Below are 27553 nucleotides of genomic sequence, written 5' to 3'. Positions count from 1 at the left end.
ATGGCGAGGCGGCCGCCGTGGTGGAGTCTCAGGGGGCCGACGACCCCACTACTCCTGCTCCTTCTCCTCCTCTCTTTGTTCCCTCTCAGCCGGGAGGAGCTGGGGGTCGACGGGGGCCAAGGCTGGGACCCAGGGGTAGCTGCCGCTACGGGGCCAGGGGCGCGGACCGGTGGCAGAGCCTTAGCTCTTTGTCCCGAGACGCCCGGGGTCCAGGAGGATGGAGAGCCTGATCTGGGAGTCAGGGAGCCTGTCTTCATGGGGCTCCGAGGGGGAAGGCAAAGCGCCCAGAGTGGTCGAGGGCCCCCTGAGCAGCCGAACGCGGGGCTGGGGGGTAAATATGGGGTCCAGGCATTAGACAGCCGCGGGCGAGAAACAGGACAGGGACCAGGGTCTCTGCTATGCTGGCGCGCAGAGGTCTCCTCTTGCGGGCAGACAGGACCCTTGCGAAGAGATAGTCTGTCTCCAGAGGCTCTGTCCCCAGGGGTCCCGAGCCTGGAGAACAGCTCGCCCTTCCCTTCCGACCTTCTGGTACGGCCCCGTGGTTACAAGTCGGTGTCCTCCCAGAGGAATGCTGGGAGAGGCAACCCCAAAAAAGTGGGAACCATGCGCTGCTGCGGGGAATTGTGGGCGCCGAGGCGCAGGGGTCAGGGCGAGAGAACTGCGACATCTCGAGCGGAGAGGACAGCTCCCCAGCCGGACTGTTCCCCCAGGGCTGTGGGATCTGGCCCTGGGCTGGATTCAGCACCGCGCATAGAGAGGACAGCTCCCGCGTCTGGTTCAGCACCACGCAAGTCTCGGACAGCTCCCGAGCCTACGCCCGAGCGCATGCGCTCGCGTGGTCTCTTCCGCCGCCGCTTCCTCCGGCAGCGCCCCGGGCCGCGCCCCCCGGGGGTCCCGGCTCGGCCAAGAGTCTGGAGAATACCCCCAGCAAGCAGGGTCCGCCCCCGTCGCGCCGCGAACCGCCACCCGCAGTTTCCGCAGTACAACTATCAGGCGCTAGTGCCCGAGAACGAGGCGGCGGGCACCGCGGTGCTACGCGTAGTGGCGCAGGACCCGGACGCAGGCGAGGCCGGGCGCCTAGTTTACTCGCTGGCTGCGCTCATGAACAGCCGCTCGCTGGAGCTGTTCAGCATTGACCCACTGAGCGGCCTCATCCGCACAGAGGCTGCTCTGGACCGCGAGAGCATGGAGCGGCACTACCTGCGCGTGACGGCGCAGGACCACGGCTCGCCGCGCCTCTCGGCCACCACCATGGTGGCCGTTACAGTGGCCGACCGCAACGACCACGAGCCGGTGTTTGAGCAGGCGCAATACCGGGAAACGCTTCGCGAGAACGTGGAGGAGGGCTACCCCATTCTTCAGTTGCGTGCCACAGACGGCGACGCGCCCCCCAACGCCAATCTGCGTTACCGCTTCGTGGGGCCGCCAGCTGCGCGCGCCGCTGCCTCCGCCGCCTTCGAGATTGATCCGCGGTCTGGCCTCATAAGCACCAGCGGTCGCGTGGACCGCGAGCACATGGAAAGCTACGAGCTGGTGGTGGAGGCCAGCGACCAGGGCCAAGAGCCCGGGCCGCGCTCTGCAACTGTGCGTGTGCACATCACCGTGCTGGATGAGAACGACAACGCGCCCCAATTCAGCGAGAAGCGCTACGTGGCGCAGGTGCGCGAGGATGTGCGCCCCCACACGGTGGTACTACGCGTCACAGCCACCGACCGGGACAAGGATGCCAATGGACTGGTGCACTACAACATTATCAGCGGCAACAGTCGTGGCCATTTCGCAATTGACAGCCTCACGGGCGAGATCCAGGTGGTGGCACCTCTGGACTTTGAGACAGAGCGAGAGTATGCCTTGCGCATCCGGGCGCAGGATGCAGGCCGGCCACCACTGTCCAACAACACAGGCCTGGCCAGCATCCAGGTAGTGGACATCAATGACCATACTCCTATCTTTGTCAGCACACCCTTCCAGGTCTCTGTACTGGAAAACGCACCCCTGGGCCATTCAGTCATCCACATTCAGGCAGTGGATGCAGACCATGGGGAGAATGCCAGATTGGAGTACTCCCTAACTGGTGTGGCACCTGATATGCCCTTTGTGATAAACAGTGCCACTGGCTGGGTCTCTGTGAGTGGTCCCCTGGACCGTGAGTCTGTGGAGCATTATTTCTTTGGTGTGGAGGCCCGAGACCATGGCACCCCCCCACTCTCAGCCTCAGCCAGTGTCACAGTAACTGTGCTAGATGTTAATGACAATCGGCCTGAGTTTACGATGAAGGAGTACCACCTACGGCTGAATGAGGATGCAGCTGTGGGCACGACTGTGGTCAGTGTGACCGCTGTAGATCGTGATGCCAACAGTGCCATCAGCTACCAGATCACAGGCGGCAACACCCGGAATCGCTTTGCCATCAGCACCCAGGGGGGTGTAGGTTTGGTGACGCTGGCTCTGCCACTGGACTACAAGCAGGAACGCTACTTCAAGCTGGTGCTAACCGCTTCTGACCGTGCCCTTCACGATCACTGCTACGTGCACATCAACATCACAGATGCCAACACTCACCGGCCTGTCTTTCAAAGTGCCCACTACTCCGTGAGCGTGAATGAGGATCGGCCAGTGGGTAGCACTGTGGTGGTCATCAGTGCCTCTGATGATGACGTGGGTGAGAATGCTCGTATCACCTATCTCCTGGAGGACAACCTGCCCCAGTTCCGAATTGATGCAGACTCAGGGGCCATTACACTACAGGCTCCACTGGACTACGAGGACCAGGTGACCTACACACTGGCTATCACTGCTCGGGACAATGGCATCCCACAGAAGGCAGACACCACTTATGTGGAGGTGATGGTCAATGATGTGAATGATAACGCTCCACAGTTTGTGGCTTCACACTACACGGGGTTGGTGTCTGAGGATGCCCCGCCTTTCACCAGTGTCCTGCAGATCTCAGCCACTGACCGGGATGCTCATGCCAATGGCCGGGTCCAATACACTTTCCAGAATGGGGAAGATGGGGATGGAGATTTTACTATTGAGCCCACCTCTGGTATTGTCCGCACAGTGAGGCGGCTGGATCGGGAGGCAGTGCCAGTATATGAACTTACTGCCTACGCAGTGGACCGAGGTGTGCCCCCGCTGCGGACTCCAGTCAGCATTCAGGTGACGGTGCAGGATGTAAATGACAATGCACCTGTCTTCCCAGCTGAGGAGTTTGAGGTGCGAGTGAAGGAGAACAGCATTGTGGGCTCCGTGGTGGCTCAGATCACTGCAGTAGACCCTGATGAAGGCCCCAATGCCCATATAATGTACCAGATTGTGGAGGGGAACATCCCTGAGCTGTTCCAAATGGACATCTTCTCTGGAGAGTTGACTGCACTCATTGACCTGGACTATGAGGCTCGCCAGGAATATGTGATTGTGGTACAGGCCACGTCGGCCCCTCTGGTCAGTCGGGCCACTGTGCACGTCTGCCTGGTCGACCAGAATGACAACAGCCCTGTGCTCAACAACTTCCAGATCCTCTTCAACAACTATGTATCCAACCGCTCAGACACCTTCCCCTCAGGAGTTATTGGACGCATCCCAGCTTATGACCCTGACGTCTCTGACCACCTTTTCTACTCTTTTGAGCGGGGCAATGAGCTGCAGCTGCTGGTGGTCAACCAGACCAGTGGGGAGCTTCGACTCAGCCGCAAGCTAGACAACAACCGCCCACTGGTGGCTTCCATGTTGGTGACTGTCACAGGTAAGGGGTGGGGGCAGGCAAGTGACCCAATGACCTCAACCTGTCAGGGCCTCAGAGGCTCCACAGGGCACCTCAAACCAAAGAAGGATTTCCAAGCCTTCCAAGAATCCCTTAAGTGCTGGGTTCCTGCACCCCACAGGATCTGCCATAGACTTGACAGGTTAGGTTCACATAGTCTCTGCTTAGGGTCTTGGGTAGACTCCACAGAAACCCAAAGATTCTAGGGCATCTAGCAGGCCCCATAAAGACCGTATGAACTGTCCACTACACTAGAGATAGTGCCCCCACCCTCAAAAGGCTGCAGGTCCTGGGTTAATGCTCTGGAGGTCACAGGAAAAGCAAGCTTGGGCCATTCAGCCCATACCACACCCTTGTTCAGATGAAGCATTACTTTGGGTCCAATCTGACCTTCATCTGTACAGGGGAGGCAGGCCAATAGTTTAGTGGTCAAGAACAGCAGCTTGCTCTGGCAGTTTCAGACAAAGAGTGGGCCCACATTGACGTGGCTGCTCTCTGAGGGCTGACTGCAGCCCTGCCCTTCGGGAATATGTCCAGAGGCCCACCTGCCTCTTTCCTACCTCTACAGCACCAGACTTTCACAAACACTCCCTCATAGGACGGTGCAGGTGGGAGAGGCTCTTGCAATTCTGCCTACTGCTCCCGAGGTTGGGAACTAGACTTCAATTGGTGTTCATTCCCTGGTTCTGGAGCATGGACTCCTGGCTCTGCCAAAGAAGACACAGCCTTCATTTATCCCCCAGTTCACTCAACAACCAATCCTTATTTAGCATTCAATGTGTACTAGGGCCTGGGGACAAAGTATATAAGCACCTCATCCTCATTTTGAGAGGTGGCCACTGAGATCACAGGACCCAGGTCTGGGGTGATGGGCAGCTTTCTGACCCAAGAATGCTGAGGAGGGGGGGTGGGTGGTCAGGGTCCAAGACCTTCCTGGAGAGAGGGAGCTTTCTGAGCCAGGGTTCTGTGGGATGGGGTTGAGTGGCCACAGGGCCAGGGCCCCTTTTAGTGCCATGGGAAAACAGTTTGCTGACCAGAGATAGGGGATGGGTAATCCTTGATCTAGAACCCCATTTGTTTCTTTGAGGGGATATTTTGCTGGTTATGCAATGCTGGGGGGTGTGGGGGGGGTGGTCAGTGGCCCTGGCAGCTCTTTAAGTTCTGAGTGAGGGTGTCTTTCTGACCATAATAACCTGGGGGAGTGGTTACTGACCACTTAGGGACCTTCTTGTGTGCTGTTGGATGAATGACTTACTGACCCATGGCTGGCTCAGATCTCTGCTGGTGTTGGAGGGAGGGGAGAGGAAGCAGCAACTTTGTACCTTGATGCTGGGGGAGCTGGTGGTCACAAGCCCCAGACCCGCTGTGTCCTGGCAAGGTCAGCCTGCTGACTCCGGTGCTGGGGGTCTGGGCATTCATTTACCCCAGCCCTCTGACTCCCGGGGGAGGGGCAGCCGATGACTCCAGACTGACCTCTGTCCCTACCCCCACCCGCAGATGGGCTGCACAGCGTGACGGCGCAGTGTGTGCTGCGCGTGGTCATCATCACGGAGGAGTTGCTGGCCAACAGCCTGACCGTGCGCCTCGAGAACATGTGGCAGGAGCGCTTCCTGTCACCACTGCTGGGCCACTTCCTGGAAGGCGTGGCCGCGGTGCTTGCTACACCCGCCGAGGACGTCTTCATCTTCAACATCCAGAACGACACGGACGTGGGGGGCACCGTGCTCAATGTGAGCTTCTCGGCGCTGGCGCCACGCGGGGCCGGGGCGGGCGCTACGGGTCCCTGGTTCAGCTCCGAGGAGCTGCAAGAGCAGTTATACGTGCGCCGCGCCGCCCTTGCGGCCCGCTCGCTCTTGGACGTGCTGCCCTTCGACGACAACGTGTGTCTGCGCGAGCCCTGTGAAAACTACATGAAATGCGTGTCCGTGCTGCGCTTCGACTCGTCCGCGCCCTTCCTGGCCTCGGCCTCCACGCTCTTCCGACCCATCCAGCCCATTGCAGGCCTGCGCTGCCGCTGCCCTCCCGGCTTCACTGGAGACTTCTGCGAAACGGAGCTGGACCTCTGCTATTCCAACCCGTGCCGGAACGGCGGCGCCTGCGCGCGGCGCGAGGGCGGCTACACCTGCGTGTGCGGCCCGCGCTTCACAGGTGGGCAGGCTGCGGGGCTGGGGGGATGGCAGAACTGAGGATGTAAAGGGGGCGTGGCCGTGGAAGGGTGGGCGGGTTATGGGGGCGTGGCCGGGGCCGCGGGGAGCGTTAGGTGGGGCCAGACTGACAGGAGGCATGCCCACAGGGAGCTCGCCCTTTCAGAGGGCTGGGAGCCTTTGGAGGGGCGGGGCCCGCTGGAGTCCGCGCGGGCGGGATGGTGACCACCCGCCGCGGTTTGACCCGTAGGAGAAGACTGCGAGCTGGACACGGAGGCTGGACGCTGCGTCCCCGGCGTCTGCCGCAACGGGGGCACCTGTGCCGACGGGCCCGACGGCGGCTTCCGCTGCCAGTGCCCGGCGGGCGGCGCCTTCGAGGGCCCGCGCTGCGAGGTGGCGGCGCGCTCCTTCCCTCCCAGTTCGTTCGTCATGTTCCGCGGCCTGAGGCAGCGCTTCCACCTCACGCTGTCCCTCTCGTAGGTGCCCGCCCCGTATCTCTGCGCGCCTCCACGCCGTCCCTACTCCCTCCATGACCGTGACTCGAATTCCCGGCTGCCCCTTCCTGATGACCCACAGGACACCGCCCCTCCCGGGATGCCCCACCTGGGTGTCTCTCGGAGCATCACTGTCCCTGACGTCATGGCATCCTTTCTCATCGCTTCCTGCCCCATCCTAGCCTGGGCGGGCGCCCCGCGAAACTTCCTGTCGCAGGGATGGTGCTGTGAGGTGTCCCGCTCATGACGCTCCCTGTCCACCCCACCCAGGTTCGCAACGGTGCAGCCAAGTGGGCTGCTCTTCTACAACGGGCGCCTGAACGAGAAGCACGACTTCCTGGCCCTGGAGCTCGTGGCCGGGCAAGTGCGGCTTACATATTCCACGGGTGGGTGCTCCCGTGGATGTGTATGTGGGCGAGTGTACATGTGTGGGTGAGATGGCTGGGGGGTATAAGCCTCAAGTCCCCTCACTGCACCCCTAAACACCTACTTCCATGCCAAACAGACATCAGTGAGGCTCTGACCCTCCTAGCCATTCCCTTGGGGAAAGTCCATCTCTCCATGAAGTGTGTGCTTCTCCTATCTGTCCAGAGGCACTCTGGTCCAGCCAGTGTGGTCACCAGTGGATGGGACTGCTCTGATGTATCCAGGACCATATGCTACATCCTGGGAGTAGCTGCTTTAATATGACTGGGGGTGGGGAGGGAGAGGCAACTAGGCAGCTCCAGGAAACCTTCCATCTGTATCCTCCCCACAGGTGAATCCAACACAGTGGTCAGCCCTACAGTTCCAGGGGGCCTGAGTGACGGACAGTGGCACACAGTGCATCTGAGATACTACAACAAGGTGGGCACCACCCTTGGCATGGGAGCATGAGGGGAGCTGGGAGGCTAGGTTCTGCCCCTCAGAGGTCACCCTGGGGGTCCTGTTGACTGGTGTGCCTGGGTCTCTAGCCCCGGACAGATGCCCTGGGGAGTGCTCAGGGCCCTTCCAAGGACAAGGTGGCTGTGCTGAGCGTGGATGACTGCGACATGGCCGTGGCTCTGCAGTTTGGTGCTGAGATTGGCAATTACTCATGTGCGGCTGCTGGCGAGCAAACAAGCTCCAAGAAGTGAGACCCCCGCCCCTGGTCCCCATGCCTTCTGCCTGCCAAAGCCCACCCCAACCCTTCACATATCCCACTCCCCACTCCAGCCTGCCAAACCTCCACATCCTTTTCCAAATCACCATTGCTCTCCCCACGAGGACACTGAAACCCCACCTCACCCTAGCTCCGTCCCTGTATTCTACCCCAGACTCCCCATTCCCGCACATGGTCCCCAGGCCGCCAGTCCCCAGTCTTCACTCTCCCTGCTTCTTTTTAATGCCCCACATCCCCACTTGGTGCCCCAGACTCTTCACCAGCCACCCAAATGCCTCACTCTTTCATCCTAGCCCTCGACCCGTCTTTCACCTTTCCCCAGACCATCTGTCCATCATGAGCTCTCCTTTGCACCCCCACAACTGAAGTTAGGTCCCACCTTCTTCCCTAGCCTGGCCTTACCCTCCCCCCTAAATCACCTTTACCCTCTGAGTCCTACCCCCCCCACACACACTTCCTGTGGCCCTCAGGAGCAACCCTACCCTGGCCCCCGTCCCAACAATGATGCGGACCCCTGATCCCCAGGTCCCTGGACCTGACGGGCCCTCTGCTCCTGGGGGGTGTCCCCAACCTCCCCGAGAACTTCCCCGTGTCACACAAGGAGTTTGTTGGCTGCATGCGGGACCTGTACATTGATGGCCGCCGAGTGGACATGGCAGCCTTTGTCGCGAACAACGGCACCATGGCAGGTAGGCCGTGTCCCCATATTAGAGAGGGGGGTGGAGGGCTCCATGGAGTGACTCCAAATCTGACCTCATCCTTGTTTCCTTTGAGGGCAAGCACCATGCCATAGCCTAGCCTTTAGGGCCCGCCTCCTTCCAACTCCACCCCGAGAGAACACAGGGTGAAAATTGTGGCCACTTTTGGCCCCTCTGGACCCCTCTGTCCTGTCTAGCACTCGTGCCCCCCGCCCCCCATGTTCTCACATCCTCCATGTACCTTCCTCTCCCAGGCTGCCAGGCCAAGCTGCACTTTTGTGACTCGGGCCCCTGTAAGAACAGCGGCTTCTGCTCAGAACGCTGGGGCGGCTTCAGCTGCGACTGCCCCGTGGGCTTCGGTGGCAAAGACTGTAGGCTCAGTGAGTGGGCAGCACGGGGCAAGAGGGGCCTGCAGGGTAAGGTCTGTTCCTGAGGTGGGGCCTGTGATCCTGCTCTTTTTATCCCCTCAGCCATGGCCCATCCCCATCATTTCCGAGGCAATGGCACCCTGAGCTGGGACTTTGGAAATGACATGGCCGTGTCTGTGCCGTGGTACCTGGGGCTGGCATTTCGGACGCGGGCGACGCAGGGGGTCCTGATGCAAGTGCAGGCTGGGCCACACAGCACGCTCCTCTGTCAGGTGTGTCTGTCCTCCTGGCCCCTCCCTAGACCCTCAACTCTCAACTTCAAATGCCGCCAGCCGCACTCCTTTGAGTTTGAGCCTGGTCATACCGCATGCTCCTACCAGGTGTACTGATCATACTTAACCCTGCTCTGGATCCTAGCCCTCCACCTTCTTTCCCACCATGATATCCTCTGCAGGCGCAGGGCCCCAGCATATCTCTTTTGTGCTGACTGCACTGATCCCCGACCCCTGGCCTGACGTCTGCCCCCTGACTTCCCTCTCAGCAACATGACGTCCCTGGGCACAACGCCCTGTGTGCCAGATATAGCCTTGGCCATGCAGTGCTGACGTCTGAGTCCCCGGACCTCACCTCCTGATACTCCCAGCCCCAGCCCAACTTGGGGCCCTGACCCCAGGGCTGTGCTTCTCTATCTGCAGCTGGATCGGGGGTTGCTGTCCGTGACGGTGACCAGGGGCTCGGGCCGTGCTGCCCACCTCCTCCTGGATCAGGTGACTGTCAGTGATGGCCGGTGGCATGATCTGCGGCTGGAATTGCAGGAGGAGCCAGGGGGCCGGCGGGGCCACCATGTCCTCATGGTCTCATTGGACTTTAGCCTCTTTCAGGTCTGATCGCTGATTCTGCGGTAGTCCATTCTCAGTCTTCCAACCAGACCCACCTCGTTTGACACCCCCCCCTGCAGTTCATTTCCTCTCAGTTGCCTCCACTGCACCCCACTCTCCCTGCAGTGCCCTCCTCATACCCTTGCTCTGAGCCCACCCTGCCCGCCGGGCTGCTCCACTGCCAGGCCTGCTCATGTCGGAGAGGCTATCCAGATTTCTGGTCTGGTCTTCGGGTACCTCTGCAGCCCGTACATTCCCAAACTCTTGGAAACCCCCTCTGGTCCCTGCCCTGACCTCCCTAGCTCAAAGCCATGAAAGTTCACGGTCTATCTGGGTCCAGGAGAGAGGCCTATCTGGGCCCAGTTCTTGACCGAAACCTTGCTATTATCCATCCCCCATGCTCCAGCAGGTCCTCCATACTCGGGGACAGCTGATTCCCAGACCATTCCGCTGGTCCAGAGGGACAGAGGATGGTCATGCAGGGATAAGACAAGGTCAAGACTGACTCTGAGGTAGGGCAGGGATCCATCAGGTGCCCCCACACCCCCAGTGCTGACTGTCCCCCTCCCCTAGGACACCATGGCAGTGGGGAGTGAACTGCAGGGCCTGAAGGTAAAGCGACTCCATGTGGGAGGCCTGCCCCCCAGCAGTGAAGAGGAGGTTCCTCAGGGCCTGGTTGGCTGTATCCAGGTGGGGGTCAGCATGGGAACATGCTATGGGCCATTAGGGTGAGTGGTCAGAGGTTAGGAGTGCTTTGGGACCTGACAAGCTGCATTCACGTAGGGGTTGGCATGGGGAGGGGATGTGACACAGAGCCATCAGAGATAGGCCAGGCCTTCCTGTGCTGTTGGAGGTGAGGGTCTAGCTTAGTTATCAAGGGTCATTAGAGAGCTCTGTCAGGGACAGCATGATTAGGGGTCCCCTGGGGGGCCTGAATTGGGGATGTTGGGGTCAGGGTCTGGGTCTTTTGGGGAGCCTGGGGGAGACTGCATGTCAGGGGTCATCAGATCAGGTGGCTGGCTCTATAGGGACCAAGGGGCTTTGGCATGAGTCTCACGCCTTGCTCACTCTGTCCGCAGGGGTTATGGCTCGGCTCCACGCCTTCGGGATCCCCAGCCCTGCTTCCGCCCAGCCACCGAGTGAACGTGGAACCTGGTTGTGTCGTGACCAATGCCTGTGCATCTGGCCCCTGCCCACCCCATGCTGACTGCCGAGACCTCTGGCAGACCTTTTCTTGCACCTGCTGGCCAGGTGTGATTTGGGGGTAGGGCAGAGTGATCTGGGCAGGAACCAGGGGCTCATGGTGAAGACCGGGGGATCTGGAGAGCCTGGAGGAGGCAGGCACTGGAAGAACGGGTGCCTGCTTCCTCCCATGCTGTGGCCAAGTGTCCTGAGCTTGCTGACCCAACCTGCAGGTTACTACGGCCCAGGGTGTGTGGATGCCTGCCTCTTGAATCCCTGTCAGAACCAGGGGTCATGCCGCCACCTCCCGGGAGCCCCCCATGGCTATACCTGCGATTGTGTGGGTGGCTATTTTGGGCACCACTGTGAGCACAGGTGAGGGGCTGGAGGCTGAGATGATGGAAACACCTGGTGGGGGGCAGGGAGGGTCACTGAGACGTGGAGGCATCTCACCTGGCTGTCTCCCTCCAGGATGGACCAGCAGTGTCCACGGGGCTGGTGGGGGAGCCCAAGCTGTGGCCCCTGCAACTGTGACGTTCACAAGGGCTTCGACCCCAACTGTAATAAGACAAACGGGCAGTGTCACTGCAAGGTATGCCTGGTCCCTGGCCCCTGACATTTGAACTTTTCTCCAGCTGTGATTTGTGATTCTTATCCAGCTTGCTGATCTCTGCCACCTGACCCAGGCCCTGACCTCTTACTCTGTCCCGTCACCTATCTGCCACCTCTTGTCCTTGACATCTGATGCCCCCCCCCCCGCCCCTTATGTTTCATTTGGAGTCCAACCTTCCTTCTGGCCTGTGAGTACTGTTCTCTTGGCCCTTTGCCCCTGATTCCACTCATTCCCCAGGCCTGAGAGCCCGACCTTAAGCCCTGATCTCTGACCTCAGGCCCCTGATCCGTTCTCAAACAGGAGTTCCACTACCGACCACGGGGCAGCGACTCATGCCTCCCATGTGACTGCTACCCTGTGGGCTCCACCTCACGTTCATGTGCGCCCCACAGTGGGCAGTGCCCCTGTCGCCCAGGAGCCCTCGGCCGCCAATGCAATAGCTGTGACAGTCCTTTCGCAGAGGTGACAGCCAGTGGCTGCCGAGGTGAGCAGGCTCCCTGCAGTTCCACATCGAGAGGGCTGGCTCTGGCTGCCACCAAGTCGCCTGGACTGCCGGGCTCCCTAGATAGGGGCTCTGGGAGGTTTTTCCTGAAGGAGACCACTGACACCTAGGGACCCCCACATTTGCCCCACGTACTTCAGTGACTTGTCACCGAATCTGATAGGCCGCTCCCATAATAAGGTCAGCCCGGGAGTGGTGGGTGGTGGGTCTGGTATGGGTGGTAGAGGAGCCGTGGGTGTGGCTGTCGCTGGCCCCAGCCTCCGGCCATCTGCTTCAGTGCCTCCTCTCTCCCTAGTGCTCTATGACGCCTGCCCCAAGTCCCTGAGATCTGGTGTGTGGTGGCCCCAGACCAAGTTTGGCATGTTGGCCTCAGTGCCTTGTCCTCGGGGGGCCCTGGGTGAGTACCTGGGGGGGCAGGGGCATCGCTGAGGGTGGGAGTAGGCCTGTCCTCTGACTGCTGGAGCTGCTTCTTTTCCTGAGTTGGGTGGCCCTGCTCCTGCAAAGAAGTGGGAGTCAGGGAGGGGTCCATGTGGGCTCCTCACTACCTCCTAGGGGCTCTGGGCCCCTCCCCACACCCTCATTGAGCCTCCATCTGTTTCTCTTGGCTTCTGGGCAGGATTGCGGGGTGCAGGTAAGGGGTACGTGTTTGCTCAGGTGCGCTGCTGCCCCCCCTCACCGCCAGAGCTTTTGCAGACCCCTCCTGCTGCCTGAAATCCCTGCAGACCCATCCCCTGCTGCCTGAGGTCTCTGAAAGCTACTCTCAGCTGCTTGAAGTCCCTGGAGGCCCCTTCCCACTCTCAGAGGATGCTGGGGGCCCTTTTCTGAGGCCTGAGGTCCTCAGAGGCCCCTCCCCACTGCCTGAGGACCCTGCAGACCCCTCCCCACTTCCTGAGATCCCTGTAGACCCCTCCTCAGTTTCTGGGGTCTTCAGGCCTTTTCCTACTGTCTAAGGTCACGAAAGAACCCTCCCCTCTGTTTGAGGACCCTCTAGACTCCTCCCTGCTGCCTGAGGGCCCCTCCCCACTGCCTGAGGTCCCCGCAGAACCCTCCCCGCTGCTTGAGGTCTCCACAGTGGCTGGACAGAGATCGTCTGTGTATGCATGCTCATGTGTGTGTCTTTCTGTGCCTGTGCATGTGTCTGTGAGTCTGTCTTGCAGGGGAGGGGCTTCTGTGTTTAAGTTAGGGTCCTTCTTGCTGGTGGCTATAAGCTCTCTTAAGGCCCAGGTCAGTTCTCATTCAACCCCCATCCTGATCACACAGATGAGGGAGAAATGGCAGCAGAGCCCACCACGGGGGCAGTTAAAACTGGTGTGAGAACTTTCACCCCACCCTCACTTTGGTCACACACTGCCCCTGGAAAACCTGGTCTGTGTCAGCATGTCTGCGTGTGCATACATGAGAGAGCGTGTGTGTCTGTGTGTCTGTCCTGATCCACACATCTGTGTGTGTGTGCTTGCCCTGGGCCACATGTCTGTGAACCTGGCCTGTGTGTGTGTGTGTGTGTGTGTTTGTGTGTGTGTGAGACAGAAAGAGATAGAGACAGAGAACGCCCTTGTGCTCAGCTTTATGTAGCCAGTGGTTCAGAACGGCCCACAGACCCTTCAAGAATTAACTGATAGGCAGCTGGGACCTGCCTGGGCTGGGGGCTGGGGCTGCAGGGTCCAGGGGTCCAGCCACAGATGCCAACTATTCTGGTCTCTGCCTCAGAGCTCTCCCTGGGTTAGGGGAGGGTGCTGTGCTCCCTCCTCAGCGAAGGTGTCCAGGCCCCAGGCCTGACCGGGGGTCATCTGGTCCTAGGTGCTGCTGTACGGCTGTGTGGTGAGGACCAGGGTTGGCTGGAGCCTGACCTCTTCAACTGTACCTCCCCTGCCTTTCGAGAACTCAACCTGCTGGTGAGACTGCCCAGACCTGGCCCTGCACTCAAGACCTGCGCTGGCCCCGGCCTGGCCTCGGCCTCCCCAGGCCGGTGCTGGGCCCTAGGCCTCATGCCCCAGCCTTTGACCTCCTGGGCTTTTCCTGGTTGCCCTTTAATCTGGCCAAACCCTTCTTCCGGTGAAGCTTTTGAGAAAGGCCTAAGGGACCGGAGAGCGACCATCCCCATCTTTGTCCTGGCAGCTGGATGGCCTAGAGCTGAATAAGACAGTCCTGGATACGGTGGAGGCCAAGAAGCTGGCTCAGAGGCTGCGGGAGGTGACCGGCCACACTGACCACTACTTTAGCCAGGATGTCCGGGTCACTGCCCGACTGCTGGCCCACCTGCTGGCATTCGAGAGCCACCAGCAGGGCTTCGGGCTGACAGCCACACAGGACGCCCACTTCAATGAGGTGGGGCTGCGCCCTGTGCTCAGCATCCCCTGGACCCCTGCTCGGGTCCCTCCTGACCCTGGGGAATTGAAAGCCCTGGGCTCTCCCTCTGCCCTTGTCCTCTCCAGACCCACCCCTTTGCCTGCTGGGGCCTGAGTGCCCAGCCAGACCCCTCAGGCCAGCCCTGTCCCCTCACATGTCCTCACATGGCTGAGCCCACTCTCATCTCCCTCCTCCCAGAACCTGCTGTGGGCTGGCTCCGCACTGCTTGCTCCCGAGACTGGAGACCTGTGGGCAGCCCTGGGGCAGCGGGCCCCTGGGGGCTCCCCAGGCAGTGCCGGGCTGGTGCAGCATCTGGAAGAGTATGCAGCCACCCTCGCCAGGAATATGGAGCTCACATACCTGAATCCCGTGGGGCTGGTGACGCCCAACATCAGTATGTGGCGGGTAGCCTGGCGGGGGGTGGGGGGCGGGAAGAGGGCTGTGAAAGGGCAAGGACCTGGAGGTCTGAGGGGCTGGGGATATGGATATCAACATCAGTGGCAGGAGGCTGTGCCACCTCCCTCAGGGCTTTGCAGGGACAGGTTCTGTGCTGGTAGCAGTGAACTGATGGGTTGTGGGATGTCGATACAGAATGGGGAGAGGAGGGTGTGGGGCCTTCAGCATGGGGAGGAGATCCTTGTTGGGTCACACCCGTCTTCCTCCTGGGCAGTGCTCAGCATTGACCGCATGGAGCACCCCAGTCCCACCCGGGGGACCCGTCGCTACCCTCGTTACCATAGCAACCTTTTCCGGGGCCAGGATGCCTGGGATCCTCACACACACGTGCTGCTGCCTTCCCAGTCCCCACGGCCATCCCCACCTGAAGGTGAGAGTCCTTGGGTGACCCCTGGCCCAGGTCCTGTTTCCCTGCCCACCCTCGTTTGCCAGATAGTGTGTCGCCCTCCTGCCGGTTCTCCCCTTGCCAGGCCTGCCCCATGTCAGACCCCTGTGTGAGACCCTCCCACGTCAACCCCCCCACACCACTCTCACCTCGCCAGGTTCTCCCCCTCACCCCTGATGATCTCTCCCAGGCCTTGATATTCAGGATCCAGCCCTGGGGATGAAGGGGACATGGACTTCTGTTCTCCCCATCTCCCCATTCTGGACCTTCAGGGAAGAGATTCCCATGCTTGAGGCTGCATTGGGTTGGTTCAGAGCTGGGTTTGTGGGTGCGTGGGGTCAGAGGTCACTGACGGTGGTTCCTCTCCCTCCCCTGGCAGCTCTGTCCACAAGCAGCAGCAGCATGGAAAACTCTACCACCTCAAGTGTGGCCCCTCCTCCAGCCCCCCCAGAGCCCGAGCCAGAGCCTGGGATCTCCATTGTCATCCTCCTCGTTTACCGCACCTTGGGGGGGCTGCTCCCTGCCCAGTTCCAGGCCGAGCGCCGGGGTGCCAGGTACCACGGGGAGGGCTTTACTTCTAGGCCCCTCACCCCTGAGCTTCCTGCAAGCTTCTACCCAGCCTAGCACACCTTTCTTGGTGGGCAGATGAACAGGTTCACCGTCGTCCTGAGACAGCTCCTGGGTACAGCCCCCGGGAGCCTCGTCCATGCCGTCTTCCCTGTGACTCATGTCCCGTGGGGTCATGCACGGTTGAGCCACAGGTGGGGGCGGTCACATAAAAGAGGGGTATAGGAGCCAGGTACAGACAGGCAAACTGGCTGACGGATGGAGGTCAGAGGGGGCTGGCAGGGAGGGCCGTTTGAGGCAAACAGTCTGGAGCTGCTGGGGCCGCAGACCCCAGTGTGGGCAGTGGGTCTGAAGTCCTTGGCTGCAGAGAACCTGCTGCTTGGGCAGAACCGTGGCAGCCCAGCTAGGCCATTGGACTCAGGGTCTTGAAGCAGCCCAGAAATAGCTTCTGCTCTGGGGCACCCCGGACTCTCGGTCAGCCATGCCGATGGCATGAAGGCCGTGAGGTAGGTGGTCAGAGCTTGGGGAGGTCAGCGGTGTCCGAGCCCAGGTGGGGTGTCTCCTCAGGCTCCCCCAGAACCCTGTTATGAACTCCCCGGTGGTCAGTGTGGCTGTGTTCCACCGGCGCAACTTCCTAAGGGGTGTCCTGGAGTCCCCGATCAGCCTGGAGTTCCGCCTGCTACAGACAGCGAATCGGAGCAAGGCGATCTGCGTGCAGTGGGACCCACCTGGCCCGTGAGGACCTCCGCTCCGGAAACCCTTGGTCCCCTATGGGCCCCTGCAGTGCCCCGCCTGCCCCTGGGGCCCCCACCAATGTCCCTGTGCACCCAGGCCCCCGAAGAATGCTGCTCCCCAGCTTCAGCCCCACCCCCACTGTCTGTCACAGTCCCCCCCCCCACCGCCTGGCCAGGGGACAGCGCCCCGAGGGGATAGTAGGTCTAACTGCCCTGTGGCTGCAGGGCGGACCAGCACGGCATGTGGACAGCACGGGACTGCGAGCTGGTGCACAGGAACGGGTCTCACGCCCGATGTCGCTGCAGCCGGACGGGCACCTTTGGGGTCCTTATGGATGCCTCCCCCCGTGAGGTGGGATTGTGTTCAGAGTCCTGAGGACGTGGGCAGGCCCAAGGGTCGGGGTGCCCAACACCCCAGGGACCGTCCCTGTCCCCACAGCGGCTGGAGGGCGACCTGGAGTTGCTGGCGGTGTTCACGCATGTGGTCATGGCAGTGTCCGTGGCTGCGCTGCTTCTGACCGCAGCTGTCCTGCTGAGCCTGCGCAGCCTCAAGTCCAACGTGCGTGGGATCCATGCCAACGTGGCGGCTGCCCTGGGCTTGGCGGAGCTCCTCTTCCTTCTGGGAATCCACAGGACCCACAACCAGGTGCAGGGTCAGGGCCAGGGGACCTGTGTCTTCATGACCTCCCCTGGCCCACCAAGTCCTGGAGCCAAAGCTCAGGGTCAGAGGTCAGGGAGGCTCCGGTGGGGGCCTGGGTTCGGGGCAGGATGCCAGGGTAAGGTGCTGTGGGTTAGGGGTCAGAGGCGGGGTGAGGCGGGAGCGGTGCTGACGCCCCCTACCCCTGCCTTCAGCTGGTGTGCACTGCGGTCGCCATCCTCCTGCACTACTTCTTCCTCAGCACCTTCGCGTGGCTCCTCGTGCAGGGCCTACACCTCTACCGCATGCAGGTGGAACCGCGCAACGTGGACCGCGGCGCCATGCGCTTCTACCACGCCCTGGGCTGGGGCGTCCCTGCTGTGCTGCTGGGTGAGGGCTCTGCGCCCCTGACTCCTGTCACCCGGCCCGACCCTCGTCCTGATCATTACCCTAACCTCAGTCCCCCATGCCGTGTGCTCGGGGAGGAGCCTGCTCCGTCCCCACCCCGCCCCCAGCTTCTCCCCGGGCATGAGAGGGGCAGCTGTTCTAGAACATACCCCTTCCGTCCTTCCTGTCCTCCCCTACAGGCCTTGCCGTCGGCCTGGATCCCGAGGGCTATGGGAACCCTGACTTCTGCTGGATCTCCATCCACGAGCCCCTCATCTGGAGCTTCGCGGGCCCTGTCGTCCTGGTCATCGTGGTGAGTGTGCTGTGCTCGAGGCCACCCGTGAGCGTTGCGGCAGGCGTGGTGGTGTCCCTGGAGGGATGCCAGGCGGCAGTCCACAGCCTTGCAGGGCTCCGCCCCAACTTCTGTCCTCCGCTCCCCTGGCACAGAGATGGGCGGCATCGGGTCAGAAACTCGGCTGCCTCTCTCTCTCTGTGAACCTCCTTCTCCATTTCTCAGTCCCTCCCTGGTTCCCTACCTGGGACTTCCTCTGTGTTCTAAGGGCCTCTCTGTTTCTGATTTCCTGACTGTGTGTGTGCACCCATGCGCGTGTATGTTTCTCCCTGGTTCTGCCTCTCTCTGTGTGTCTCGGTCTCTCTCTGTCCCTGTCTCTCTCTTTCTCTCACTGTCTCTGTCTCTCTCTGCCCCACCCCTGCTCCACATGTCTGGCCGCGGGCCCAGATGAACGGGACCATGCTTCTCCTCGCTGCCCGCACCTCCTGCTCTGCGGGGCAGAGGGAGGCCAAGAAGACCTCTGTGTTGTGAGTTGGCTGGCTGGGGAAAGTGGGGGGTTCTTGGAACGGCAGTCCTCTCCTGGGCAGGCTGGACTCCAGATTCTGGGTATGGGGATGCAGTCCTACCTGCCCTGGCCTGTGGTCCCTCTCTGGTCCTACACGTGCTTCTGCCCTGCTGTCTCCACAGAGGCTCCCGTGGCCTGGGTGGCTCACTTTGCCCCCTACCCCCTGTGTCACCCCCCTGTCTTCCACATTTCTCTCACAGTCCCCGCCCCCCCCGCATCCCCTCATGACTCCCTAAGTATCCTCCTGGTTCATTCGGTGACCTCCCGTCTCCCCTCGTGTCCTCCTGAGACCGCCGTGTTCCTGTGTGATTTCCTATCCTTCCGTGTCCCCTGTGTGTCCCATACATGAGCCCCGCATGACGCTTGCATGTCCCCTGTGTCCTCCCGTGTCCTGCAGCAGGAGCCTTCGCAGCTGCTTTCTGCTGCTTCTCCTGGTCAGTGCCTCCTGGCTCTTCGGCCTCCTGGCGGTCAACCACAGTGTCCTGACCTTCCACTACCTCCACGCCACGCTCTGCGGCCTCCAGGTAGCTGGCAGCCTGCCCCGCCCTGGGCCAGGTGGGGCTTCAGCCGGGTGGCCCCAACCCAGGCCCTCGAGCCCAGGTCTAGGGCTGACTCCTGCTGGCTGACTGATGACGGGCGGGCTGCTCATCCTGGGTTGACCTTCCCCAGCACTACGGCTCCTGGCCACTTGCTGGTCCACACTGACCTCCACCGACTTAGTGCCCTTCTGACCCCTCACTGCCTCCGACACTCTCCCTGACTCCCTTCCTGGGTCGGCCCTCACACGAACTTGCAATGCCTGACCACCCCCCCCCCCCTTGCTGACCCACAGTGACATCTCCCAGCCCTGACTCACCCCCCTGGTGGCCCTCCTCTGACCTGTGACTCATTTCTGATCTCTCACTGACTTTCGCTTACCCCTCGTTGACCCCACACTGACCCTTTCGGGCACAGGGCCTGGTAGTTCTGCTGCTCTTCTGTGTCCTGAATGCAGATGCTCGGGCAGCCTGGACGCCGGCCTGTCTGGGCAGGAAGGCAGCGCCCGAGGAAGCGAGGCCGGCGCCTGGCACGGTAAGGTGCTCTCGGGGCTGGGGGGTCAGGGCGGGGGCCCTGGGAGGCCGGGGGCCGGAGGCCTCTGCAGAGCCGGCTCACACGCCTGTCTGCGCCCACCTCCTGCAGGGGCACGGGGCTTACAACAACACCGCCCTCTTTGAAGAGAGCGGCCTCATCCGCATCACCCTGGGTGCCTCCACTGTCTCCTCAGTGAGCAGTGCCCGCTCGGGCCGGACCCAGGACCAAGACAGCCAGCGGGGCCGAGGCTACCTCAGGTGAGCGGAGCAGCCTTCTCGGGAGGGGCAAGGGGACATACAGCTCAGACCAGTCCCACTCGACCAGAGGTTGGCATCACGGGTCCCGGGATGGTGGCTCTGCCCATCTTGGCACCTGGGCCCAGATGCCTCTTGCCACACACCCGGGGTGCCTTCAGAGCCATTCCACAGCAGTTGGCCTGGGTGCTCACAGATGCCCCAGCCTCCGAAGCACCCCATTACATCACGCTTTGATGATGGGGTGGGGCGCTCCTGCATTTCCAGGGACAATGTCCTGGTTCGACATGGCTCAGCTGCTGACCACACTGACCACAGCCTCCAGGCTCACGCTGGCCCCACTGACCTGGACGTGGCCATGTTCCATCGAGATGCTGGTGGAGGTAGGTGCCTGGGCCGGGGGTGGGAGGAGGCGGAGGGTCTCTCCCCCATTTCTCTTTCTTGAGAGCAGCAGCGCAGCAGCCGACTGTGGTGGGGCGAGCTCCCCCCAGGTCTCTGCCCCAGGAGGCACCTGGTTCTCCTGCCAAGTCCCAGCCATTCTGCACCGACCCCCACTCCAGGCTCTACCTAGGTCCCCAGCCCCAGCTCCCTGCTGTAGCCACTCCAAGACCTTCAGCTCCAGGCTCTTTGCTGACCCCCAAGTTCCTTGGCTCCCTGAGCCACTGATGTGCCTTCCCTCTTCTGACCTTCCCAACTCCAGCCGCAGACTCTGACTCCGACAGTGACCTGTCCTTGGAGGAGGAGAGAAGTCTGTCCATCCCATCCTCAGAGAGCGAGGACAATGGCCGAACCCGGGGACGTTTCCAGCGTCCACTCTGCCGCGCAGCCCAGAGTGAGAGGCTCCTCACTCACCCCAAAGGTGAGGGGATATTCTGACCCCCTGGGTGACCAAGAGACACCCCCTATTCCACCTGGGTGTGACCTAGGGACACTGATATCCCCTGAGGATTCCTGGGACTGACCTATTGGAAGCGTGGGGTCATCACTGGGTGCCCACACACCTCGCCCCATCCAGCTTCCTAGCAGTTCTGCTGGCTGGAGGCCCGGGAACAGCCTGGGCAACAAGGTCAAAGTCAGGGATGTTACGGGGTGACATGTCATTTCTCCGGCCCCTTTTCTTCCCTGAGGGTTAGGGTTCAGCCTTGGCTCTTCCAGGGTTCTTCTTGGCCCCTCAGCCACCAAGTTCCCCCACCCCTAGTATCTGTCTACCTCCAGAGTGGCAGGCTCACCAGTAATCTTCTCCATGGTTCCATTGATTTCTGAGAGACACCCGCTTATTCCTACCTCTGCTCAGTCAGAACAGCCAGGGTTTCAGGAGTCATTAGGATCAGGCTTGGGGGAGAGAGGGCAGTCACTGAGTCTGGATCATAGGGCTCATGAAACAGTGGGGTCAACTCGGAGGCTCCTGTAACCTGCTCTGGCTCCACAGATGTGGATGGCAATGACCTCCTGTCCTACTGGCCAGCCCTAGGGGAATGTGAGGCCACTCCCTGTGCTCTGCAGACCTGGGGCTCTGAAAGGCGCCTGGGGCTGGACACCAGCAAGGATGCAGCCAACAACAACCAGCCAGACCTGGCCCTGACCAGTGGAGATGAAACCTCCCTGGGTCGGGCCCAGCGTCAGAGGAAAGGTATGATCCCTGACTTTGACCTGTACTTCAGGGACCCCAGGGACTGCTTTTACCCCAACCCCGGGGATTCCTGCCCCTTTGACCCTGGCCCGCATTGCCACATCCTGGGGGCTGTCCCTCCTCTGATCTCAAGGGCGGGGGGGGTTGCCCCTACTCCTGCACCCATGGGGACAGACCCTGTCCTGACCGAGGATTACCGCCTCCCCACTCTGAGCCCTGTCCTGCTGCCACTGTGGAATCCCTAGGGGCTGCCTCTGCCCCTCTGCAAGGGGTTTCTGCCCCCAGCCCCATGTCACAGGGATCGCAGGGGCAGCTACCGCCCTAGACCCAGGGAGTGTCTGCCCCTGCCCCCACCCCATACATAGCCTAGCTCCCATGTGTTCCCCACACAGGCATCCTAAAGAACCGACTGCAGTACCCACTGGTGCCACAGACCCGAGGTGCCCCTGAGCTGTCCTGGCGCCGTGCAGCCACCTTGGGCCACCGTGCCGTGCCAGCTGCCTCCTATGGTCGCATCTATGCTGGAGGGGCCACAGGCAGCCTTTCGCAGCCAGCCAGCCGCTACTCCTCTCGAGAACAGCTGGACCTGCTCCTCCGGCGGCAACTGAGCCGTGAGCGACTGGAGGAGGCCCCTGCCCCTGTTCTGCGTCCCCTGAGTCGGCCGGGGTCCCAGGAATGCCTGGACGCCGCGCCAGGCCACCTGGAGCCCAGGGATCGGGGCAGTACCCTCCCACGGAGGCAGCCACCCAGGGACTACCCTGGCGCCAGGGCCAGCCGCTTCGGGTCACGAGATGCTCTGGACCTAGGGGCACCCTGCGAGTGGTTGCGCACACTGCCCCTGCCCCACGGTGCCCGGGACCTTGACCCACAGCCCCCGCCTCTGCCCCTGTCTCCCCAGCGGCAACTCTCAAGGGACCCCCTCTTGCCATCCCGGCCCCTGGATTCCCTGTCCAGGAGATCGAACTCAGGGGAGCAGCTGGACCACATGCCTAGCCGGCACCCCTCACGAGAAGGCCTCGGGCCAGCCCCACAGCTGCTCAGAGTTAGGGAGGACCCAGCCAGTGGCCCTAGCCATGGCCCCTCCACAGAGCAGCTGGACATTCTTTCTTCTATCCTGGCCTCCTTCAACTCCTCAGCTCTCTCCTCCTCTGTGCAGTCCTCCAGCACGCCCTCGGGCCCTCACACCACTGCCACGCCTTCTGCCACAGCCTCTGCGCTTGGGCCCTCCACACCACGCTCTGCCACGTCCCACAGCATCTCGGAGCTGTCTCCAGACTCAGAGTAAGCAGGGTGTGGCCACCTGCCCCCACCCTCATCAGCTTAAGGCAACCTCCTGTGCACCCTGCCCTGTGTTTGGCCACATGTGGGTTGGCAGTGTGGGCTACCCGAGGGGGCCACAGGCAGGGAATGGTGGTGTGATTAGCAGGGACTTGCCACGTGTCTGATTGGTGCCAGCCACCCTCCCCTGCACCTCCCGGGCTAGGGAAGAGAGATACGTGCCTTCCAAAGGGCTTGAGCTAGTGGAGGGGGCGAGAGCAGGAGCCAAGGCCCAGAAGGAGGAGGTAACGTGGTACGGAAAGGGGCAGGGGGGCCGGGGGGCGGAGAGGAGGATTCATGGCTTGAGAGGCTTTGCTTAGGAGGTGGTAAGGGATAAGGAGAGGCCAGAAGTAGTGCCAGGATATGGGCATCTCATATGTCAGGCTGAAGAGCTAACTTTGAAAGTAAATCATTTACCCACTTATTTATTTAGTCAGTGTTAAGTTCCTCATGCCTGTGGGCACTGCGAGGTGGAGCACATAGGAACTGAGTTGGGACCTGGTGCATCTCAGGGGCCTGTGGGCCATCTGTAGCGTAGGGAGCTGCAGACGTACCTGGGAAGCAGCTGGATACACAGGAGTCCAAGAGGGAGTGGGGAGGAACCAGGGATTGCCAGGCTTTGGAAGCCAAGAGAAGAGTTGAGTTTCAAAAAGGATGAACAGCTAGGTCAGGCTCTGTGGAGGTCTGCAGGTTAAAAGGAGGCTTTGGGGGAAAGGGACCCCAGGAGTAGGGCAGGAGACCAATAGAACCCAAGCAGAGTCCGAGGAGGAGAAAGGAAGGAGGAGCAGGGAACTTAGGGCCTTGTGCCGGGGACTCTGGAAGGGTGCTGGATGCAGGGCTGAGGGAGAGCTATGAGTATTGCCTGGGCCCAACTGCAGCCTAGCCTTGGGGTCTAGCTGGTGGGGTGGGGGAGGGGTCCTGGGGGACTGTGCAGGGGTTCGGGCCCTGGGGTCACACTTGACCTCCCCGAGTCTCTGTTTCCATATCTGTAAAATGTGTCTGTAGTAACAGATGAGATGTGGAGATTTTTTGAGGCGACATCTGTCAAGTGCTAATGTAATATCTGTACTCAGCAGGTGCTCGCTGAGTGCCTAGAGAGGGGACAGGTGGTGACCAGGGGGCCTTGCTGATGAGTCTCAGGGTGCAGAAGGGGTGAAGGGGTCTAGATCCCCGGAATGGGTGTAAGGGGGCTGGGGACTGAAAGGAAAAGGTGATGGGGTTGGGGGGGAGATGGCGGGGGCCCAGGCTGTGGGGGAGCCGAGAGCCCCCTGACTGAATTTTCTCAGCAACCACCTCTGACTGCCGCGTTCAACCCTGCAGAGTTCCCAGAAGCGAGGGGCACTCCTGAGGGGCAGACTCCCGGACTAGGAACGGCTGAGGGCCGTGGAGGATTTGAGCTAACAGAAGAGACTCCAGGAGTCAGGGGCTGATCCCAAGGCAGCCTCCCACCCACCCCCCAGCTCTCCTGTTGCTGCAGTGCTGAGGCTCCTCGCTCTGTCCATGAGCATGTGAGCATGCGTGTAACAGGTGCAGGGGGAGGGAACTGAAAGGAGGACTTTTATACGTTTTGTACCTTTGTAACCAGAGAGATATGCTTATGTTATTTTTCAGCTTTTCTGTCTCCCGGGGGTTCTGAGACTGGGCTGGAAGGGGAAGGGGACAGAGGGTAAGACGTGCAGTGTTTGGCCCCATTTGGGTCCCTGGCAAACGATATGCTCTTTCCTCTCATCTTCCTGGGGTAAATTCAGAGAGGAGGGGCAAATAGCCCCTGCCCATTGATCTGAATATCGGTAGGGCCCAAAGTACAGAATTGATCTTTGCGCTTTCTCAGATGCCCCAAGGGCCAAACTTCAGGGACTGGGGGTTGTCTTGGAAACAGGGGTCCTCTGACCTCCTCACGGGGCTTGCTCATGCTGCCCCTCCCCGTGGATGTGTGTGTTTCTTATGCGGAGTCCCTGCCACTTACTGCCTTATGACCTAGGACTGATGCTGTGGGGCGCTGGTGGAGCAGCATGTCATGTTTACAGAGCAAGGCTTCCCTTTCTCCCACGCGGAGGGGCTCAGGCCTCTATGCAGACATTCCTGCAGAGGGTGGACTAGGGGGGTCTTTGCCAGCCCCTGCTAAGAGCAAACGTTGTCTGTGGTGCCATCTGATTCCCCGACACTCCCCTGTGCTAGAATTTCTTCCTAGGGGTAGGCGGGGGAGCAAGGGGGAGCAGAAGTAAGAGAGTTGAAGACACAGAATGTAGGTGCCACTGCCTCCCATGTTTACAGGACCCTCCCTGGCCCTGGGCACCTGGGCTGCGGTAACTAGTTCCATCCTACTTCATTCCCTTATAAAGGGAGAAATGACTGTTAGGACCCTGTTCACAAAACTCTTTTATTACTTTGTCTGACGTCCAGAACTGGGGACTTTTAGATTTTGTTACTTTGTTTACAGGTCAAGATTTAAAACATGCTAAAACTGTGTTTACAACTCAAAACCTTGAACTTTTATACTTTGTTTACAGTTGAAAAAGTGGTTCCCCCCTCCCTTTGTTTACAAGTGAAAGATTGAGAAGGCCGGAGAGGGCCTGGAGGACCCTGGACATGGCCATCTTGAGAGGTTTCTGGCTCCTAACTCTCCCAGGCCAAAGGTCAGCCCTGAGCCCCCTGTTGAACAGCAGACCCAGAAGGCCTCCAGAGTAGGCATCCTCTTATGGCTAGGAACAATGGGTTGTGTAGGGTTGTAGGGGGTCTGTGCAGACACCCCCCTTCCCCCACACATACTCTTGGGAGGCAGTTTCCAAGGCGATTAAAAATTCTACTTTGCTGACTGGTGCCAAATCCTGCCAGCCAGGACTCCAGCTCTCCTTACCCAGAATGACCCCAGCCCTTGAAGGGTTGAGGGGCCCGCTCTGGGGAGAGGGGGGTGTCCTTGCTATGTCCTAGGTTCTATAGATGCCCCTCTCTGGCGGTCCCCTGCTCCAGCCCAGTGGTCCCTTTCCCCGTCTGTGTAAATTGTTCCGTGAAGCCGCGCTCTGTTTTGGGAATAAACTTCTATAGAAAATGGTTATTGCGTCTTTCTGTTTGGGAGTGGGAGTGGGGTGGGTAGCGTAGGAGGGTGGTTATGATTCAGACCAGGCTGACCTTTGGGAGAAATCTGAGCACTGACCCTCCCCCCTCAATAGTCAGCTATTTTTAGCCCATTTTGTCTGACATTTGGACCAAGTTCCCATCTCTTTCACCCTGAGTTCTGGCCTGGTGCTTTGTGATGGGGGGCCTGAAGTATGAGCACAGGTCCTGGGAGTAAGGCGCCAGGGAAATCCCTTCTCTCCTCAAGGTGTCAGCATGATGACTTGGTCTTCAGGGCCTGCAACTCTAACCTGGCATTTGCCCTGGCCAGGGCTCCAATCAACCTTAGGAACTGCCCTTGCCAACCCCTCAGCCCATTAACAGCACTGACCCCCACTAGCCTCTCGGACTTGCAGCTGGCCAGGACATCGTGTTCCTTCCCCGTTCAGGCAGAAGTCTTCGGGGCGAGATGCCAGGCTGTGCCCTGTAGGGGAGGGAAACCTCGCAGCTTCATTTCAGGTCTGGATGTCCAGAGTTGAAGGGAGGCCTTGAGCACCTTCGGTATCAGACACTGGTCTTTTTTTTTTTTTTTTTTTTAAGATTTTATTTATTTATTTGAGACAGAGAGAATGAGAGACAGAGAGCATGAGAGGGAGGAGGGTCAGAGGGAGAAGCAGACTCCCTGCCGAGCAGGGAGCCCGATGCGGGACTCGATTCCGGGACTCCAGGATCATGACCTGAGCCGAAGGCAGTCGCTTAACCAACTGAGCCACCCAGGCGCCCCAAACACTGGTCTTAAGGGGAAAGCCTGAAGGCGCCGCCCTTAGTGGGAGGCAAAAGAGGCCCCTAGACCGGATACCCCAAGGAGAGCTAAGGCTCTGGTTACCAGCAGCGCCCCCAGGCAGCCCATTTGGGGGGTTTCCCTCCCCATCCCGCGGGGACCCTCCGAGAGAAGCCAGGACTTGGTATCCGCCCTGTCGTACCCAGGTACCCCGGCCACGGCCGTAGCCGAGCGGGGATCCTTAGTCCCAGTTGTGAAGTTCCAGGCCGCAGGGGAGGAAAGGGTTAAATCTTCCTCCCGGGGGCTCGCCCCTCCTGAAGAGTGTCCCTTAGGCCCCGCCCGAGCACGCTGATTGGCCCAAGCCTGCCCCGTCCTGTCCGGGGATTGGCCCCTTGGAGCCCCGCGTAGGTCCCCGGCTGCGCGCAGGAGCTCTAGGCGCCGCCGCCGCCACCTGGCAGGCAGCCTACTGGCCATGGGGCTGTTTGAAGCTTCGGGGTGAGTGCAGGGCACGGTTCCGGTTCTCCGCGTCCGTGTCCGCGAGCTGCCGCGTAGCCCCGGTGCAGGCGCCGGCTTGGGTTAGCTCGGAAGGGGCAGTCCGGAGCAGGCATCCTCCCCCTGCGACGCCTTGGTTTGCAGCTTTGCCGATTTTCTGCAGGCGGTTGCCCCCTGAAGCGAGGGATGGGGCGGGAGCCCGCGCTACCCCCGCCCCTGAGGGCTGTGCGGGAAGCCACTCGAGCGCTGCCCGCGGGCTAGCCTTGGGCCGCGGGAGGCGGCTGAGTGTGGAGGAGCCCCGGCCCAGGAGGTGAGCCGCTGGGCGCGTTGGGGCCGGGAGGTCGCCGCAAGGAGTCCATAGCGGTGGCCTGAGCCCACGCAGCTGTACCACTGACCGGGAATGAGGGGTCCGGCTGGAAGGACCGAGGTGCCCTCCCCGGGGAAGGGGCCAAGGATCTAGGCCCCGCCCTCCAAGCACGTGTCCTGGGGAGTGGGGGAGCCCTTTAAGAAGACCTGAGCGACTCACGGAGGAGGGGCAAGGGGGCTCAAAGATCTCTGTGACACCGCGGTGTCAAGAATCTCTGAGGATCTATTTGCCTTGCACCTACTCCACTCCCTTCTCTGACCAGTTCATCCAGGTTAGAGGTTCTTCCCAGGCGAGTTCCTACCCCTCGGGGGAGATCCTACCCCTAGGTCAGAGCCCACAGATCAGAACTTTCCTGAAAACTTTCCCAGCAGGGGAGAGTTTCCCCTCAGGGAAGACTCCTGCGCTGAGATCTATTTCCAGGTGAGAGCTTTC

General features: G+C 60.8%; 2 protein-coding genes across 6 annotated transcripts in view; both read left to right on the top strand.

Annotated features, from left to right (window-relative positions):
- On the top strand, positions 1-25472 carry CELSR3 (cadherin EGF LAG seven-pass G-type receptor 3). Its single transcript, XM_081817141.1, has 36 exons — positions 1-3748; positions 5264-5914; positions 6161-6386; positions 6675-6790; positions 7162-7250; positions 7358-7515; positions 8071-8234; positions 8498-8623; positions 8714-8883; positions 9307-9492; positions 10063-10179; positions 10569-10740; positions 10905-11046; positions 11143-11263; positions 11585-11768; positions 12082-12183; positions 12403-12417; positions 13584-13678; positions 13902-14111; positions 14331-14526; positions 14803-14958; positions 15353-15527; positions 16108-16275; positions 16500-16626; positions 16714-16920; positions 17127-17301; positions 17499-17611; positions 18038-18117; positions 18553-18679; positions 19110-19226; positions 19335-19483; positions 19748-19863; positions 20181-20339; positions 20910-21110; positions 21503-22391; positions 23748-25472. The coding sequence occupies exons 1-36, from the start codon at positions 1-3 to the stop codon at positions 23773-23775; spliced, it is 9975 nt and encodes a 3324-aa protein (XP_081673267.1). The 3' UTR covers positions 23776-25472.
- Positions 25473-26653: 1181 nt separating this feature from the next.
- The window catches only part of SLC26A6 (solute carrier family 26 member 6), a 9876-nt gene continuing 8976 nt past the window's right edge, over positions 26654-27553 (top strand). The window contains exons 1-2 of one of the 5 annotated variants that reach the window (XM_081817151.1): positions 26670-26757; positions 26918-27064. In XM_081817151.1, the coding sequence (XP_081673277.1) occupies positions 26735-26757; positions 26918-27064 (170 nt within the window). In that variant the 5' untranslated portion in view covers positions 26670-26734. Of the gene's footprint in view, positions 26758-26813; positions 27542-27553 lie in introns of those variants that run through there. The other 4 variants (XM_081817159.1, XM_081817169.1, XM_081817167.1 and 1 more) reach the window with 4 other exon arrangements.

This window comes from Leptonychotes weddellii, chromosome 1, assembly GCF_054177405.1.
Source record: "Leptonychotes weddellii isolate Sample4059 chromosome 1, ASM5417740v2, whole genome shotgun sequence".
NCBI classification, from domain to species: Eukaryota; Metazoa; Chordata; class Mammalia; order Carnivora; family Phocidae; genus Leptonychotes; species Leptonychotes weddellii.
This window is presented reverse-complemented; position numbering and strand designations above follow the sequence as displayed.

Bases quoted from the DNA above. Each gene is read 5' to 3' on its own strand.
- CELSR3 (XM_081817141.1), top strand. From the start codon at position 1: ATGGCGAGGCGGCCGCCGTGGTGGAGTCTCAGGGGGCCGACGACCCCA. The intron at 17,302-17,498 runs GTGAGGGCTCTG...CCTCCCCTACAG, and splicing joins CGTCCCTGCTGTGCTGCTGG to GCCTTGCCGTCGGCCTGGAT. The intron at 19,227-19,334 runs GTAAGGTGCTCT...CACCTCCTGCAG, and splicing joins CGAGGCCGGCGCCTGGCACG to GGGCACGGGGCTTACAACAA.